General features: G+C 40.5%; 2 protein-coding genes across 3 annotated transcripts in view; one reads left to right on the top strand and one right to left on the bottom strand.

Moving 5' to 3' along the window:
* ATP2C2 (ATPase secretory pathway Ca2+ transporting 2) overlaps positions 1–3,122 on the top strand; it is a 29,732-nt gene extending 26,610 nt beyond the window's left edge. Inside the window, exons 24-27 of the mRNA XM_068956101.1 lie at positions 312–459; positions 1,376–1,471; positions 1,801–1,942; positions 2,608–3,122. Coding sequence (XP_068812202.1) covers positions 312–459; positions 1,376–1,471; positions 1,801–1,942; positions 2,608–2,720 — 499 coding nt within the window. The 3' untranslated portion in view covers positions 2,721–3,122. The remainder of the gene's footprint in view (positions 1–311; positions 460–1,375; positions 1,472–1,800; positions 1,943–2,607) is intronic.
* A 1,287-nt stretch (positions 3,123–4,409) lies between these two features.
* Positions 4,410–17,390, bottom strand: MEAK7 (MTOR associated protein, eak-7 homolog). Of its 2 annotated transcripts, XM_068956215.1 has the most exons (9): positions 17,198–17,248; positions 16,985–17,027; positions 15,394–15,584; positions 12,494–12,724; positions 11,428–11,572; positions 10,494–10,934; positions 9,129–9,247; positions 7,753–7,932; positions 4,410–6,411 (listed from the first exon to the last, which is right to left on the bottom strand). In XM_068956215.1, exons 3-9 carry the CDS (start codon positions 15,559–15,561, stop codon positions 6,286–6,288), a joined length of 1,410 nt encoding a protein of 469 aa, XP_068812316.1. In that variant the 5' UTR covers positions 15,562–15,584; positions 16,985–17,027; positions 17,198–17,248; the 3' UTR covers positions 4,410–6,285. The 2 variants fall into 2 exon arrangements, with proteins under 2 accessions (XP_068812316.1, XP_068812315.1); XM_068956214.1 differs by lacking the exons at positions 16,985–17,027; positions 17,198–17,248 and adding an exon at positions 17,269–17,390.
* Positions 17,391–18,325: the final 935 nt, after the last annotated feature.

The following is an 18,325-nucleotide window of genomic DNA, read 5'->3' as shown; positions in this document are numbered from 1 at the left end:
ATTACAATTATTTCATTTTGGAAGGGGTGTTGACCATAATCTTACAGCTAGCTCTCCCTCTGGGCTCGGATATCCATATGATCCACTATGGTAGTCTAATATGTCATTTTAGCAGTTCATTATGCAAAGAGATCTTTATCATAGGTCTCCCAGACAAATTCGGGCCTTATGTAGCCCTGCCACAATACTGGTATCCCTCATACTTTGTGTCAAAGGATTTCATCCTCCGAATTCATTCCTTGTCATCAGCAGTACTGTTTGGGGACGATCCACATTAATTAAGCATGGTTCTCTGCTTCTATTTGAGACAGTTTGGGAGTTGAACCTGTTGATAAGGATACTATCAAACAGCCCCCCCGCTGTATTACGGATACTATACTCAGCAAATCGTTGATCCTGAAAATCTTCATGTCAGCTTTAATTATCATCAGTGGAACTCTCTTTGTCTTCTGGAAAGAGGTGAGGAAAATCTGAAGTCATATCTTTCTTTCATCAAGGTGGAGAACGAAGCGAAGGGCAGTCTCTGAAGCACATGTGGCACTTTCTGAAGTATGTTCACTGAGGAAGGACTAGTAAGGACAGCGTTAGGAAACCAGGGTCAGCTCCTAGCTCTGCTTCTGCCCTCTTGTGTTGCTTCATCCCTTCTCTGTCTTGGAGCTTCCCATCTAGGATGGCAAAACTATTCCTTGATATCGTTACAAGGCTTTAAGATACGTTTCACCTCCAAATTTCCATATAAGTGGAAAGTACCAGGTACATAAGCACAATGATTTACTGTTAGTAAAGACTGTTAGTACTGTAACAGTTAAAGAATATTCTGAATTAAATTGCTTACATTATTTTTCTTTGATAAACCACACATCAACATTACATTTCTAAAGATAAGCAAGTAACACCTTGTAGATTAATTAGTGTTCATTAATGATCACACTGAGAACAGTGATGTTTGAACATGAATCTTGACACAGTATTACTGCTATTGCAGCTATGTAATTGATAGCTATAGGAAAGGCCAGGTTTCTGGAGAAAAATTTTCTTTTTAAAACAGCTAATACGTATAACTAAGATGTATATGAAGTATTCCTCTGTCACAACATTGTATTTTGCACACACTCCTTTGTATAAGACATCAGTAAGAATCTCTGGTCAAACTCCACATTAAGAATTTAAAATACTGTTGATAAGATCGTAAACTCAATTAGCAGTGAGAAATGAATGCTTCTCGTAATAGCTAGAACTAAACTTATTCCTTTGCTTTACTAGACTTCAAGTTGACTGTGATCCTTAAAGGGAATATTTAATTCATCTGTTGTATTAACATATGTTTTGTAAACAGCCCCTTAAATAACCCCTGAATTTTCACACGTGCTTTCAGAATCCAAAAAGTGGCATAACTCCCCGAACCACAACAATGACTTTTACATGTTTTGTGTTTTTTGACCTCTTCAATGCCCTGACATGTCGCTCTCAGGTAAGATGAATGATTGCTCTGTCAGCAATAATTTTTTGTCTCAATACACTAACATAAGTATTACTCATGTAAATATTTTGCCTGAGAAGGGAATTTTTAATGTCATTTAAAGCAGCACAATTTTTATCATCCTTTTAAAATAAAACTAGCCATCATAGTTCAACTGTAACCACACTTTCAACTGTGTCTAGCTCTGCCTGAGTTAGCATTCATGTAACTTCAATTTTCCAAAAAGCAAGATTTTACCTGCAAAAAAACAGCTTGAAATTCAAGTACCATGAGGAGACTGGGAAATATTACGTTTCCTTTTTTTCCCCCCCCCTCTCTAGACAAAGCTGATACTTGAGATAGGCTTTTTCCGAAACCGCATGTTCTTGTATTCTGTGCTTGGGTCATTTTTGGGACAGCTGGCTGTTATATACATCCCTCCATTACAAAAGATCTTCCAGACAGAGAATTTAGGAGTGTTAGGTAAGTTGCAAAATAAATAATACTTTTTTCTTTAGTTGTTACGTGATAGTTCCCAAGAGAACGCTGGTGGGGAAAATCAATCAGCAGTGCATATACCTATATACATAGCTATACACAAATGTTAAAATGTAATGATATTATCCCAGTCTAGGTTTTAAAAATTGCATTACTGCACATAAATGAACGCAAATGCAGACAGGCCAAGTTTACCCTAAGTTCTGTATTGTGATCTTTGTCTTCCATAAAGCAAGCTATCTAAGATCATTACATAGTCACTCCCTTTTGAAAAAGCAGGGTAAATGTTTCTTTGTTGAAATGCAATGCATATTTTACCATCTCAGTTGGTCTAGGCAAACTCTACCATACTATACTGGTATTGTGCCTATATTAGGCACATTGTTAGAGGCAGGCTTCAATGAGCCCAAATGATTAATGTAGAAGTCATCACCCATCAGGTGGACCGTACTAACTGGCTGTATGTGCATTCCTTGCCGATTACAGTCACTTCTCTAATTCATCAGCTAGCAAAAGTCTAGCCTGGTCATGCAGCTACCTAGTTAGACCAGTACAAATACCTGCTGTAGGAAGCCCCTCACCTGGGAATTCCTGCCTAGCACAAAATGCAGCTGCTCCGTGTCCCACCCTGCTCTATTTCATTTTGCCAGACCTGCTGTTTCTCACTGGACTGGCTTCATCGGTTTTCATTGTGTCTGAGCTCGTCAAACTCTGTGAAAAGCGCTGCTGCCGACCGAAGCATGCAAAGGGACAGCACAACTGAGTGCAACAGATGCAGGCTTCCTCTAGGGATATACTTGGAACGGAGCTGTGATGCTGGCTAACTGAAATGCATCATTTTCTGATGATGCACGTCCTTTCTGAAGATATTCAGGTGAATCTGTACCGACAGTCTTTCCTAATCCAGAGCCTGTTTCTGTTACGTGCTCCACGTAAACTGTTTGAGCTGTCTGCAGGGACCTCAGGAGCTGCTCCTGTTTAAACCAAGATTGTGTATATTTTTATAACACACTGATCTATATGTCAAGAATGGCGTGATAGCCCCAGATAAAACAATGTAGTTTCATACCTGTACATAAAAAGCCAATTGTGCATAAATTAAAATGTTATTTATTTAAATTGCAATGATTTTTATTAATAAAATCTGTTTCAAAATTTTGCAGAGAATTATTTGAGTGAGACTCTTGATTTACAGCCTTTCTTGCCTTTTAAATAAGAATGTAAAAGACCTGCCTTTATTAGCAGTTTTTTTCCTGTGGGCAGTCTACAGTGTTTCTAGATTCCTGGATGACTAGCCTTAATTTAGCAAGACTTAGGCAAACTGGGGGGCATGTCAAACGAAGAGTAGAGAGCAAAAACGCTAGCCCTCAGCTGTCGGCTGTAGCTGAGCCCTGTGTCGTGAGCTGCAGCACCCATGTGGGTAATAGAAGCAGAGTGGATGGTTGATGTGGTGGGAGGGATTTAATGGAGAGAGGACTCTGTCACAGGTGCATTAGAGTGAAGATGACTCACGTACATAGCAGAGGGATGCTGAGCTTTACAATTGGAAGAGCAGCTGCCTAGAAGTGACTGAGAGATGTTAGATTGTTGCTAAGTCCATTACTGACAAACACTTTCTGGACATCTTTCTATGCAAGAACATAGCATAAGCATAGATCACTTAATCATGAGGTCCATCAAAAAAATGTTGCGTACCTCTCAAGGCACTCTTACATCTAAAGAACAAACTTGAATAAACCCACGAGCTGGCTAGATGAGTAGTTTCCCCATAAATATTGCTTCCCAGATACATTTGTTAAAAGCACCACATTGTCAGTTTTCTTCTTCTTGCCCCAACTTATCACCTTCACCTTAATTTGAAAATAAGTGTCTAACATAAACTTATCATAAAACAGTTACAGATGTCAAAATACTAGGCTGGTTTTCAAGAGATGATATTTAAACAGGATTACATTTTGGACTGATACCTGAAAAGAAAACACCAGACTGATACTTATTTTGAGACAGAGAAATCAGCAACTAAAATATTTTTTGGGTGAAGAGCAGCTTTTTGCAGTTCACCCTTCCCAGAAACAGTCGGCAATGGTTTCCGCTCAATATTAAACAAATCCTTGAGAATGGTTTCAGTCCTCAAGGAAAAGTCTCTTCATTACGGGAGAAAGGAGAAGTCTAGCAGTTTTCTTAATGGGCAACTGCAGAAATTCAGCAATGTCCCATTTCTATATGCCACCCCACTTCAGCAGCGTTTAAGAAGGTTGTTCGGCACGTAAGTGACGAATACTTTCGAGACTTATGGTGGGAGCTTGAGGAAACAGCATTAGAAAAAAAAAGCCAATGTAATTCCACTCACAGAAAGCATCATGCACTTATTTGTTTTCTATAGCAGTTTCTATTGTATATCATTTAAAATTCTTATAAAAATATACACAGGAGAAAATAATTACATACGAGGTTCAGTGTAAGTAATTGTTTTAATGCTTACATTTTCCTACATGTTACAAACTTTGCAAACTATCTATCTGGTTTATCTAAATAGACACAACATACAAGGAGATTGGCTCGGGCCTTTCACAGCATACTCTGTACTGGAATACATTACTAAAATGCCCCAATTATTAGATCGGATAATATATAAAATGCACGGTTGGTTTCTAGGATCTGTGGCTGTAGTGTTTTCTTCATGATCTCCTTTCAAGGGTAAATTCATATTGTAAAATAAGTGAGTGGAGTCTAAATTAAGGCACAAATGCAGGTTATTTATAACGTTCAAATCCAGCTCCCTATGAAAAAAGCATCAGAGGGGAAAAAAGGCATGCATATAAGAAAGCGCTGTAGGATAGCATTCGGAATGAGAGCCCCATGATCAGGAATCACAATGACTGTATACACTGTTTCAGTACTTTTTTTTTGCACTAAGCTTCATGGAAATTCAGACCTTTTCTATGACAAACTCACTCTAGTACAAAAGAGGATTTGATACAATCCTTTTCCTTAGGAGCAGAAAGACTGACAGTCCTATATACTAGTAACATGAATAAACACTGTGGGGTTTTCTTTTTTTTTTCCCCTCCAAGTCCAAACACAATTTGCTGAGTTAGAAATGACAACCCCTGGCAGAAACAAGGAGTTTTTTTGACAAGTTAATCACAGAGAATTAGAAATGTCAAACCAATAATTAGTGATAGATGGGAATGGGTTCAAGTAGGAAAAGTCCTGAGTTTAAGACACTTTACAAAACTTGGCCTTGACTGGTAAACAGTCAATAACAGAAAAGGGACAAAAAAATCCCAACCCACTAGTAAATGTTCAGACTTCAGCCATTTTTTTCATAACACAGTGATCATTAATTCTGTGGCGATAAAGTTTACAGCAATGTTCTTTAAACAAGTTAAATAAAGACACAACCCTGGATTTTTTTCAAGCTATCTGCAGATATTATTCCCAACTAACTACAAGTGTTTCCTACCTATTCCTTTTTTGCAGCCTGATCTTTTACTCCAGTCTCAGGTGAGGCTACTAAATAAGGTTATCTTCCCTAGGAATTTCTGCTGGAGTATGTTTCTTCAAGGATCACAGATTTGGCCAGTTCTTAGGCTAAAACTGACTGAATGACTCCAAGAGCTCTGTTCTACTAAGTTTAAAAGGCAATAGGCTGCTTTCTGCAGAAAAATATTAAGTGAAATGCATGGAAGTGTAGTGTATTATTATATAAGTAAGTCAATGCTGTACATTTAGCATTCTGTACTTCTCACAGCCCTTATGGTATCACCTTATTGAAGCCAGAAAATCTGAAATTTACAGCTTTAACTAGAGCAATGCAAATTAATAGCCTCCTTTATAGCATTTGGACTGTTCTATATGTACAAAAGTAAGACATAATAACAATTTGCAAGCTTCACTGACAAATTCCATCGCATGCACATAAACACTTTCAGCTGAGGTATCAGACAGAAGCTTGATCAATGTCTTGACCAGTCTTTATATTAATATATACCAATGTGCTAGGTCAACAAGTAATTTTGTCAATAATTTGTTCCTTGTTTTTAATTGTGTATGCAGATAGGATCTATCAGGAACGTGAGCAAATTCATATTCAGCTAGAACTTACAGATGTCTGACGACTACCTACCTATTTAATGTTTCTGTTCTCCTCAAACAAAACCCTTCAGGCAGGATATTTTCTCAGGCCTAAATATTACCTAAGTCCTAGACTTAAGCTTAGTCCCAGATACCTAAGCAAATGTGAGAAAAATATGAGGAAAAATATCCTGTTCACAGAACATTAACATTCATGATTAAAAAAAGTTTTTCAAGTTACTGCGCTTCCTTTAGTTATCATCATCATCATCTCCAAGGGGTTCTCGTAAACCATCGCTCTGCCGACTTTTTCCAGTCATTTCTAATAACGCCTGAGCCTCAGGATCTACATCCAGGATACTCTTCTTACCTTTTATCTTAAAAAATAAAATAAGAAAATTAAATACAATAAAATCTATTCAGTTTAAATGTCACTACAAATGAATTAACAGCAGGTCACACGCAACAGTCATACCCAAAAGTCCACAAGGAACATGGTTTTTGCAAGCTCATCATTATGAACCATATATACTTCCCAAAAAAGGTATTTAAGATCTACAGGGATACATCAAGGGATTTTACTGCTTCAGTAACAGAAGACAGTCCTAAAATCTTCCTAAGGGGGCAGTGGACTATTTCGTGTTTTTTCAGGTTAAAAAAACAGCCGGAACACACTGTTTAATCTGACCCCAGTTTCAAGTACAGATGTGAACTTTTTCTGAAGAAGAGATTCAAGTACAGTTCAACTTTTTTTGTAAACAATTAGTTCTGTTTCTATTTACAGCTATGTGTCCACTGAATAGACAGAACACATTAATTTAAAATGAAAAGAAAAAAAAGACACCTGTGCAGAGCAGATAGTTCAATAAGAGAATAAATTACAGAGACAGAGGAGATTGCAAAGAGGTCTCCTACTCATTCCCAGGAAAAAAAACAGATACACGCAGAGGAGCATAAATCTATTCACACACAATTTAAGCAACAAAGCTCTCTCTGTGCTTCCTTATGGAAACAATGCTTCCCAGAAATTTTGTACGTGCCTGTTCTGTATAGAGTATTAGCTGTTTAACTGCAGCTCTTGTGTTTTTATTAGTCCTCTGTCATATAAAAAAAGTGCTAGAATTGGAGCTGCAAGGATTACAAACAGATAATCTACTGTAAAAGTTACTAGCAAAGAAATCTTCTGGGTCACTCAGTTCTCTTCCTGATCTATGGGTTAGGCTTTACTTGCTAGTTTCTAATACTTTCAGTTTTACATATACTGGGCTTTACTGAACTCCTCCAAGGAGGTTCCCCTCAGAGACCATTCCTCAATTTCAGAAAGTCCTTCTGAAATTCAGAATAGCGTTGCTCTTTTGACACCGTCATCTCATGGTTCCCGATGTTCTTTTGTATTGGCAACCTCAATAATTCCACTACTGTTTTGCCATTTACTTGCTGCAAAATATATGGAACCACAGGGCCATTTATATATATATATAAATTTATATTTATATATATGTATGTATGTATGCATATGTATGTGTATGTATGTATGTATGTGTATATATATAATGAATTATATATATCATTATGATTATATATATATTTATATATATTCATTACAACAGATAAGCCAGTGTTTACTGAGAAAATTGCAGTTGTGAGGTTTTTTTTTTATTCACAGCTCCCATTCCAATTAGGATACAATTTCACAGGTTTGAATTTCTGCCACCTACCACTGCATTTTCTGGGAGGTCTCCCACTGCCCAAACTTCCATAGCATCCAGTGTAAAATTCTCTTTAGCTGACAGCTGGGGACTGTTATAGGTGGTGCATCGAGGTTTTGCTTTACTGTGTCCTTTCCCATAGTCGCTGTCTATCCAGAGTCCAAAGTAATCATGTTGTCCACCCATACCCTGTGAATCAGAGCAGCACATGAAATACTTGCTACCCATGTAAAACACAACGGGCGAGTTATGAAATCTAAAGTACGAATTGCTAGTTTCGCTACTTATGGCACACACCTACAGGTAGGTGAAGAAGGATATTCTGAGTAAACCTAGGCTTCTGTACTCAAAACAAGTATTCCTGAAGACAAACAAGAACTTACCTGTGTGATATTGTGCCTCTTCTATGCTTTACAGGATATCAGTATTTGCAAGCACTTCAGCTGTATCTTGTTCCAGAAATTTAGCTCACTGGCTTTTGCGTATTGACTAACAGTCCCATTTTAAATGAGATGGGGTGACTGGGTTTAGCTACCTCTCTTTTGTTTAGAAAAAGTATCCACATTAAAGGATAAGGTAGTTTGACGTCCTTTACTTTAAGAGCAAATTTATGCTGCAAGTCCTGGAGTTATGAGCACACAATCCCACAAAACTGTAAACATTGTTCAAAATAGGTGGCATGCTGTGGTTGCACAGGAAGTCCTCTGCATCTGGAGAGCTCATTTGTGGATTTCAGGAAGGGGAACTTCTGCCAGTGAAATCACACAACAGCAGCTGCCTACATACAACTCCTGTACACTGTGTTGGGCTTTCTCTGTCTTCCATGTTTTAGAAGGCACTCAGAGTGGTAGTGAGAACAGCTGATGGATGGGTCTTCAGTTATACAGATCAGCTAGCTCACCCTGTTTAAAGGATGTGGATATCTATGGCCAGTTCTTCTGGACAACAGGAAGGGAGGACTGCTTCAAGGGCTTGAATGATAATCAAGCTTGGGAGAAAAATTTGTTCCCAGAATCTTAACTGGGACATAACTTAATTTGCACTGCACCGAGCCCAGCTACTTGGGTCAGATACAAATTAATTCTCTCTCAACTGAATTAGTATTTCAGTATAAATATCAACTGTAAAGGAAAATAAAAGCCAGCACTGTAAGTTCTCCATAACCATTCTTAGTTCACATCTTAAGCTCACTGAAGATGCTTTAAGGGGAAAAAAAAATTATCCTAGTAAAAGAGTGGCACAAATAGCACAAAGAAAGGATGAACATTTTCCCTGAGAATAACAAGTGAAATAAATCTGCTCAAAACAGCAGAAGTAAAAACATGGGACACTTTCAAATATCAGCCACGACTCCGATTTCCAAATTGTCATTTTTTAGTACTTACAAGTCCATTTGGCATTGTTTGTTGCCCATGATTCAAATACATGTAGTGGTCATTGTATCCAGTGCATGTGTACACAGCAAGAGAGGGAAAAACAGAAAACAGAAAGCATCTGTTGTCACCTGCAAACAGAAAAAGAGTCTGAGGTCAGACAATTGGCCAAGCAGTAACTGGCCTACAAACAGGACAGGGAAAAAAAAGAAAAACCTTGAAGAAGTGTAGCTGATTAAATCAAAGGCAGAAGCTGCAATCTCTGAAAGTCAGTCCTGATGTCTAATCAAGATCTAGACCCATTGTTTACTCTCAGGTAACTCTGTGCAGGGTCACAGAAATCAGAGGGATTATATGGCTGTGATCAAGGGCAGAGTCAGAGGCATGACTAGTACATTACATTACATTTCTGTGTAAGAATAAACCTGTCACAGGCTTGCATTGTATCACTAAAACTGGCCGACTGCTAGACCCATACTAAACAATATGAGTCTAGACTTCATTCTGACTATATAGATATACAGATCAGTTTGGGCTCAATGATTTAGAGAAAAATTTTCATTATGCCCGGTTTTGTATTCAGAGGGGCATGCGGCACGATTGCTCTGTACACTACATGTTATTCTATCAGGAAAAAATAAAAAGAAAATGTTGTCCAGTCAACATAATGAAATATTATACTAACTGGATGAAGTGATAATCATCAAATATTGATGACGTGTAGGAATTGATGAGTCTTTATTTATCAAAAGTGAGCTTTCTCAGTAGGACAGATTCCATCCATTTTTTTTCTGAAAACTGTCACAAGACTTCTTTCCAAAGAGTTAAATAAACAAGTCCTCTCCTGTAAGTTTTCAAGGAAACAAAAAGTTCAGTTTGTCCAAAGGAACCTTTTGCTACAGAAATTTAAAAAGGAAACAAAGACAGACAGAGTAGGAGAGTCCAGGAGGCTTAGCCCCGTGTTTGGTTCAGTTGTTCTGAGAGAGAAGATTGCCATCTGCTGGACATGTTACTTTAACACTAATTCATTTGCTATGCTGTATTTCCTTCATTTGCACCTAGGTAATTCCAGGGGTTGATGGGTTTCACTAAAAAAGAACTTGTTCCATGATCATTAAGGTCTGTAATTATAACATTCTTATCAAATAACTGACTCGGTACAAGGAAATAATAACTTGGCATGTATTTTACATGCTTCCAAAATGAATGTTATTTTTTGCCTTAAAAAAATACTCCTAAAGCACAGGAAATGTGTTTCATGTTATAGAAGCAAAATCACAGTATCCATTAAGTGGACAGGATTGTTGCAGCTGTACAGAAGAAACAATGTTCATCAAAGCCATGAGACATTAGCAAAAAAAGGAAATCGAGTCTTACCTTGAAACTGCGGTTTCACCTCCCAGGAGTGAGATGCAAATCCACCAAAGATATAACCATCCAAGTCCTTTAAGATTACTATGCAGGGACCTTTGTTCACAATATGCCCACATAACTGTGAAAAGCTTTCTCCATGAACTCTAGAAGAAAATAAAAGCTGCCACTTGTGCTGTAGCTCTGCAGGCAGATGGGAGTTGATGTATATGATGGATGGGATGTCAAAGAGACTGACAAGTCCTCTTCCTCTAATGCCTTTGCAGGCTGGAACCAAGTTGACTACGTCTTTGGCTTGGTCCGGGAGAGAATACAAGACACGGAAGCCTTGCCTGATAACAACATTGAGGAAAGTTGAGATCTGTGGAACTCGGTACACCCAGTCCTCAATGACACTTTGATCAAAAGTGGTCTCCATCAGCTGAGGACCCACAGGGTTCTTCCCATCTAAATAAGATGACACATGGGAACATTAATTAGCTGGCACTGGCATAAGCACTATCCATTGGTTGGCCTGACATGACTAAGAAACATGAACTCTTAATCATATGAGATGTTCTTTTTAAGATAGTGAAATCTATTATCACAATAGTGCAAAGTTAATCCTGGGCTCTGCAAAAGCACATACAATCATAAATATATGCACATGCATCAAAATACAAGTCACCTGCAAGTCAGGTATTTGTAAAACACACGTGTTCCATAACAAAGAGCTTTGCATGCCCGTTTAGTTAAACTGAGACTTCAAAACAAAAGAATTTAGGGAAGGAACCTGGGAAGGTAAAATAACCAAATTCCTAAGTCACTCTCAGACCACTCGGTTTTAAATATTGATCTCTCCATTTAAATTCAAGGCAGATATGACCCAATAATCATTGTGAGATCAGGGATCCCACAAGCTCTGTACCATTCTGGGATATACTACACCAGCACTGCTTACCTGCGAGCTTCAATTCTGATAACAGCTGAGAAGCCAGAGCCTTCACTCCACTTGCAGCATCTCTAGTATTCTCCAAATTCCAACCTTGCAGTTCCTTCCTGAAGCTCAGTACATGGACTAGAGACATGATCAGATCCTCTGTGAACTTAAAAGGTTAAAACATTACCATTATGGCACTTTTTCAAAGAAATTGCCAAGAGCTTCAAAGGACCCAGTAATCGTAATCCCAGTGGCAGAAACATCGTCTCATGAAGTCAGAAATAACTCAAGTGCTATCTCAGTGTCATAGATTTTGAAAAACATCCTTTTACAAGACATTTTGCAAATGTTACTTTACAAAGCATCTCTGTAAAATACAGTAGTGGGTGAGGGGCAAATTGCGCAGTGCTAGGAGCCAGCAGTGAATTAGTGTTTTGTGGGACCCCACTCCCCCACCTTGCAATCTACATGTTTGATTCACATGCCTAGCCTGTGCCTATATGACCATATTACCACCAGGGATACCCCAGCCGGAAGACTGGGGAGGTGAGCAAAGGTCTGCATTCAAGTTGGACAGCTGTTAAAGTGTTAAATAGCTCTGATATTTGGATAAGCTGAGACGCAGATAAGGGGTCAGAATGTGCCCCTTCAATTCAGGCTGCGCTCCTGCGTGGAGTCACAGTGCCCCACAATCGCTCTGGGAAGCGTTCTGTCTCGGTTCCAGGAAGCATGTGCCAGTTAAAACCTAACCTTTGCTAGCTCTCAAGCCTGGTCATTCTCTGCACCTTTCAGATGAATCCTCAGATGAAGCAGTCAGTGGGGTCTCCAAAATCCAGCTCCTGATTCTCAAAGTAGGCAGGTTGGCATGGAAAATGCTTGAAAATGGTCTTCCTATATATCCTGATTTGCTTACACTGTCCAAGATCAGCAAGTCAGTGGCAGAGATGTGGAGAAAAAAAAAAAAGCCAGAAATCCCTATTCTGAATCTCATGGTCTAAGGATCACCTTCAAACGAACAATTAACAGCCCACAGTCTCTGCTCCCTTATAGCCCTCTTTCACCATACCACATTTAACCCTCTCTTTACCTCTTGGATTTGTTTGCCCTTCACAGGCCCTTCTGTCTTGGAGATCATTCTCATTATTATGGTAATCTTCTCATCTGCATTCCCTTTCAAGAGGTTTGACATAAAAATTACAAACTGCTCCTTAGCAATCTGTTCACTTGGTCCAGATGACTTCCCAGTCAGGTCAACACTTTTCATCCCGTTGTACAACCGAACAGTCATTTGTTCTGGTAACGGTTCCTGCATATAGGCCTACCAGCAGAAAAAGAGTAAGGAACATATTTTAAAAATGAAGAATAGCTAGTATATTCCAGCTAATCTGTGCAGAGGTATACTGCTTATAAATGAAGTATTTCAGCACCAAATATCTACTAACAGAAACAAACTTTTGTTAAAGGACAGGTTTTCCAAGAGAAAAAACTCAAATATTTACAGTATCTGCTTTTCAAAGCAATTTAGTGATTTAAATTGGTACAGTTATTCTAAAAATGCCATAGACTTTAAAAAGAAAGCTGTAAAGCTTTGTTGCAAAGTTATACAACTCTGGCAGTCTAAAATTTAAAATTATGTTATGCTAATAGCAACTGCTTTTGGTAGTGGAGATCACAGATAATTAAAAACAAAGGGAAAGTACAGCTTTTGCATGTCTCAGTTTTGGCCTCACGAAAATGCAGGCAAGGTGTTTAACCGGAATGCACATGTAGAAGCAATTCTGAAAACCTTCCCACTGCATAGCAACATCCAATTCAAGCATCAAACTAAATTTAGATCACCTGACTTATATAAGGCACCCCTGATGTAAAGATAGTTGAAATCAAAGTTTATTCATCCAAGTTGCATGACTGGCCCTTTGAATTGCATTCTAACTTGTACACAACATCATCTATCACAACACTGCGGGAAAGATTTGACTCTTTATTCACGAAACTTTCACAGCATTCAAGACAATTACAAGGTTTAAAAATAAATCATACAAAATACGTCCATACACTACGATATGATTTTACAGTGTCTTCACTGTGCAAAGGACTGTGCATAACATGCTAAATACCTGACCTCACTCCTATATGCAGAGGTGTAGCCCGATGGGGACTGCGCTGAAATCAATGGAGCTCCACCTGCGTAATAGCACTCCAGATCTATTCAATGGAGTTGCTATTACCAACCCATTTCTGGCTCAATACCACTTCTGTCAAAGCCACCAGGGCTATTCCTATTTGATGTTATTGCTGTGCATATAGGGTGTGATCCAATATGCCCACCTCTAGCCTGCTTCTGTTGACGTCAATGGTAAAACCCCCATTGATTTCAGTAGGAGTAGAACTGGCAGCCACAGCAATAGACGTTAGAGTGCTTTATACTGAGAGAGGGACTGTCACAGGGGGTACAGCTGTCTTCAGGAGGCTTTCTAAAAGTGCTACATGAGCCTGAAGTGACACAAGCAGCAGGGAAATTCATTATACACACTACATTAACGGCTTTTTCCTTCACTCTGCAGTATTACCTACCTACTCCCCTACTTTTTCCCACCCACCGCTAACTTTATTGCACTGTTCTGTTATGCTTAGAGCTATTTCAGAGAGTAGATTTGGTGGGGGGAGGGAAGGAGGACAGCAAAAAGGGAAGCTTTAATAAACATCTAACAAACTCACCCATCTGACATTTTAAAATCCTTGTCTCAAACAGCTTCAAGGGAGTAAGTACCTAGAGATTCCTGCTCTACCTGCTATCCAAAGTATGCAATGCCACCTGCGCTCCGGTCCGGGAGCCAGGCAGCTTCCTTCTAGCAAAGTGCTGAGCCTAAGCAGAGTACAGTAGCTTGGGGACGGTGCCCTGTCAGTGTCATCAGATTGTTGCTAGATTAAATCCATCACATATCCATCTAGCTCAGGCATGTGCACAGATGCACACTACGCAGGTGTGTCACTGCAACAGTCCCTATACTAAGGAATTAGGCCCATAGAGATAGTCTTTTAAAAGATTTTAGATTAAGTAGGCAAAGCAAAAAGGCAGGAAGTAAAAAGAAAAAGGTTCAAGCGTCACATCAAACTAGGGGCAAAGCTAGAAACTGAAATTCTTCCAGGTCCCAGCTGAATAAAGGGCCACATTTTCAGACGTATTAGGATTGAAAGGCTGGGCAGCAGCAACACTGTTTCCAAACCGGTGACAGCTCATAAAAAGCCAGGCTGGAGCAAGGCTAATGCTTGTCTGTATGCAAACGCATTACTCAATACTTTAAAACATCCTGCCTCTTTCATGGAGTTTTATTTTAACTGATTCTATTAATTGTGTAGTGTACATAAAAATGCACTTTTAATACTGCATTCATTTGGCCATTTTGATTCCTGTCTAACTGAAGATATCACACATCACAACGAATCATTTTCGTCTTTTTTCTTGATTAGAAAATGAATGCAAAGTTAATCAGAGAGCATAATATATGTTAATTAACTAAAACAGAGAGCTGCCACTTAATCAAGCAAAATTAAACTCTCCTTTTGAGGCAAGTGAAAAAATTAGAGACAGGGATGCAACTGAGAAAGATATAACCAAATACAAACTGAATTTGTGACATCTTTGCAAGATAATCCATGAATAAGCACACGCTACGGACTTTGCAGGGGAAGACCGTTCTCCTATTTTTCTAGTTTCTGTAAAAACATTTTCATACCTCCCAAGTTACTCTGGAATTGGGAAAGCTGTGGATGGAGCCAATCACACAATTTAAGAAACATATTAATTCAGACTCAATAGTCATCATTTACCTTAAACTGTAAGAAAATATTAGATATCCATCCTGCCAAAACATTAACTGTTCAACTGAAACAAACAACACTTAAAAGCAACTATTGACACATCTCTGACCCCTTTTTGGAATTACGTTCTATACTCTACACTGCGGATATGATAGTTTTTCTTGCCTGTAGTGCTGCCAGAGTCACAGTTTTTTTCATAGCTTTTCCATTTTTCGCTCCTGCTGCGCCACTCGATCCTGATAAGGTATCAAACATTCGATCAATGTCACTCTGCTCCTCAGGAAGAAATCTGGAAAGGTGATTCTGATAGGTGTTGCTTTCTGCATTTCCCATCTTTTCAGAAAGGTAATAAAAACCTGAAACAAAGGAAAAGGAAGACAAAAATATAAAGAGAGAAGAACCACAATGGCAGCAAAAGACACATCAGACAGGCTAATATACCTCTGCAAGTTTTGTGAGGGGAGCAAGTCACTCTAATAAGCTGTTAAAACTGCTGGTAAGTCTCCATGAATACAGAGGCTAAATGAACTTGAACAAAAAACATGTGAACATTAACTAGAGGTTAAAAACAATGACAATCTGCCAGTTCTCCGCTAAGACCACCCTGTCTACCAATTCAAACCTCATTCAAGTCTTATCAAATGGAAAAACCAATACGATTTAATGATTAAATTCGCTTGTACAAAGTGACCATGACTGTCAGCTGGAGTACATCAGTAACACAAAGGGAATAGCCTGACTATGGACTATTTATAACAGATTTTTGCCACAGCTTTCTGATGCATTAATGGGCTGAAGCTAAGTCTGCCAACACGGAAACACTCTCACTCGCAAGTCTCTGGAGACCACACAGGAACGTTGTTCTGGGGAGGCAACTCAGAAGCCATTTAAAAGGCTGCCAAAAAACACAAAGTAACCAACACATCTGGGAAGCGGACTCAAGATCATCAAAAACGCACCGCTTCATACAACAGCGATCAGTTTTGAGAGCCGGCAGCCACAGAATTAGTTTTCTGTTGTCGGGGGTTTTTTTTAACGGCTTAATGATACAACTATGATTTCTCTAACTATACCAGGATTCGCCTACATTACGCAGACCAGTTTAATTTAGCATAGATTTGTACATTCCTCAGGCAGGGAATCTAGCGGTCAACAGCAGCCATTAACTGTGAGCACTTTTTATTAAAACGGGAAGGTAGATCATGGAAATAAGGGGCGAGGAAGGTGGGTATGCCAAAGTTTAAAACCAGGTTATGCGCGCTGTTCCTGTACGTTAGCAATCCAAGCGCTCGCTTTCGAGGCTTTACCTATTCCTGTTAAAATTTCGTAATCAGAGCAAGGGGAAGAGGAGAAGGGAAAAGCCCTCGCAGACCCTCCAGCAAACGGACCCAGAGAGCACGAGCTGTCTGCCCTCGCTCCTTGCCCGGCCACCTCGTTTAAAAAGGTGCTGGATTTCACAGAAACGTTGCCCCGATGAGCGCGATAAGCAGTCTTGCCAACTTCTGTTAAACAGAATAGTAATTATCAGTGGAATTTAATAAATAATTCCCAAATCTCTCACGGTTTGGACAAAATACAGAAGACGAGGTATCGGGAAATGGACACCATTAAGCCAGGAATCCATTCCCCACCTATTTTTCTAAGCGGCAGGGAGATTTTTGTTGGGGGGCAAACGCTGTCCTCGAAGTCCCTTAAACCCGCCTTTTCGGCGTGAAAAGGCGGGTTTACACGAGAGCGGATCCAGCTTAGCCCTCACCTCGCTTGTTTGCTTGTTTATTACCACAGCCTGACCCGATTTCCTGAAAAGGGAAAAAAAAAAAGGTGGGGGAAGGGAATATATATATATACAAACATATATATATATATATAAAAAGAGGGGGGGGGAACTCGCCGTGGGCTCCGCCCTCCCCCTGCCCCCGCGGTTTTGCAGCAGGGCCTCGGCTCGGCGCGGCCCCTCAAGGCCTCCTACCGCCGCGCGGCGCCATTTGGGGCTCCGTCCCGCTCCCGCAGAGGCGGGAAGGGCCCCGCCTCTCCCCTTACCGGCAGGGCGCCCCCGGCCGCGGGCTCGCTGCGCGTTACCCGCCCGCTCCCAGGCCTCTCTGCCCTCCCCCGGCTCGGCTCGGCTCGGCTCGGCTCGGCTCGGCTCGGCTGGGTCCGGCCGGGGCGGAGCTCGCCGCGGCCGCGGCGGGGTGGTGCCGCCCCTTGGTCGGGAGAGGCCCGGCCTGAGGCGGCGGCGGGGGGTGCCTGGCGCCGCTCCGTGAGGGGGCCCGGCGCCCTGAAGGGGCTCTGGAAAAGAAGGGGGAAATTCCGAGTTGTTTTTTTTTTTTTTTTTTCCGGGGGTGTTTAAGAAAATAGCACGTTGTGATCGGGGCAGACGGGCTCGCCGGGGAGGGGGGAGGAAGCTTGGTGTCGGGGCCGGCTGCTTTTGCGAAGCTGTGGGGCGAGGCCTCCCCAGAGCTGGCCTGTGCTGGAAAACGGCTCTTTGCCCCTTTTTTCCTTTTTTTTTTTTTTTTCTTGAGGTGAGGGGAGTGTATATGTCTGTATACATAGCTATGTATTTATATATGCAGGGACAGGTGGGGCAAACCAGGACCAACGGAGATTGCCAGGAGGAAGAGGGACAGGAAACTGAAGTGAGATTTTTCTCCGGAGTGGAAGTACAAAAAAAAAAACGCACCTTGCCAGGGTTAAACTTCTTTGCCCTGGCTGGCAAAATAACGCTAGTCTGCTGACTGGAAAATAAAGACTAAACGGGCTGAGAGACAAAAGTGAGGTTACAGGACCAGTGTTTGGGTATCGGCCCTTCCTTCAGCAGGAGCCATAAATGCTTGTGAGCAAGCTAAGCGCTTGCAAAGCTATTCCCGGAAAAAGCTGTTGGCTTTTTTTCAGAGGAATAAATGATTCCTTTCATCTCAGTCGAGTGACTTTGGTGGCGTTCTCCTTTTACTTTCAGCTGCCAGGTTGCTTTCCTGTGATGCAGCAGGGCCTTTGCCTGCTTTGCAGCGATGCTTCGCGCGTCCAGGGTTAGTCGAATTCCCGCGTGTTTGCTGCCAGGCTTCGGGATGAGCCTCCTTCCGGCCTGGAGGGGGATATACAC

This window comes from Struthio camelus, chromosome 10 (genome assembly GCF_040807025.1).
Source record: "Struthio camelus isolate bStrCam1 chromosome 10, bStrCam1.hap1, whole genome shotgun sequence".
Lineage (NCBI taxonomy): Eukaryota > Metazoa > Chordata > Aves > Struthioniformes > Struthionidae > Struthio > Struthio camelus.
The sequence above is the reverse complement of the archived record's forward strand: the minus strand, read 5'-3'. Positions and strand labels throughout refer to the sequence as shown.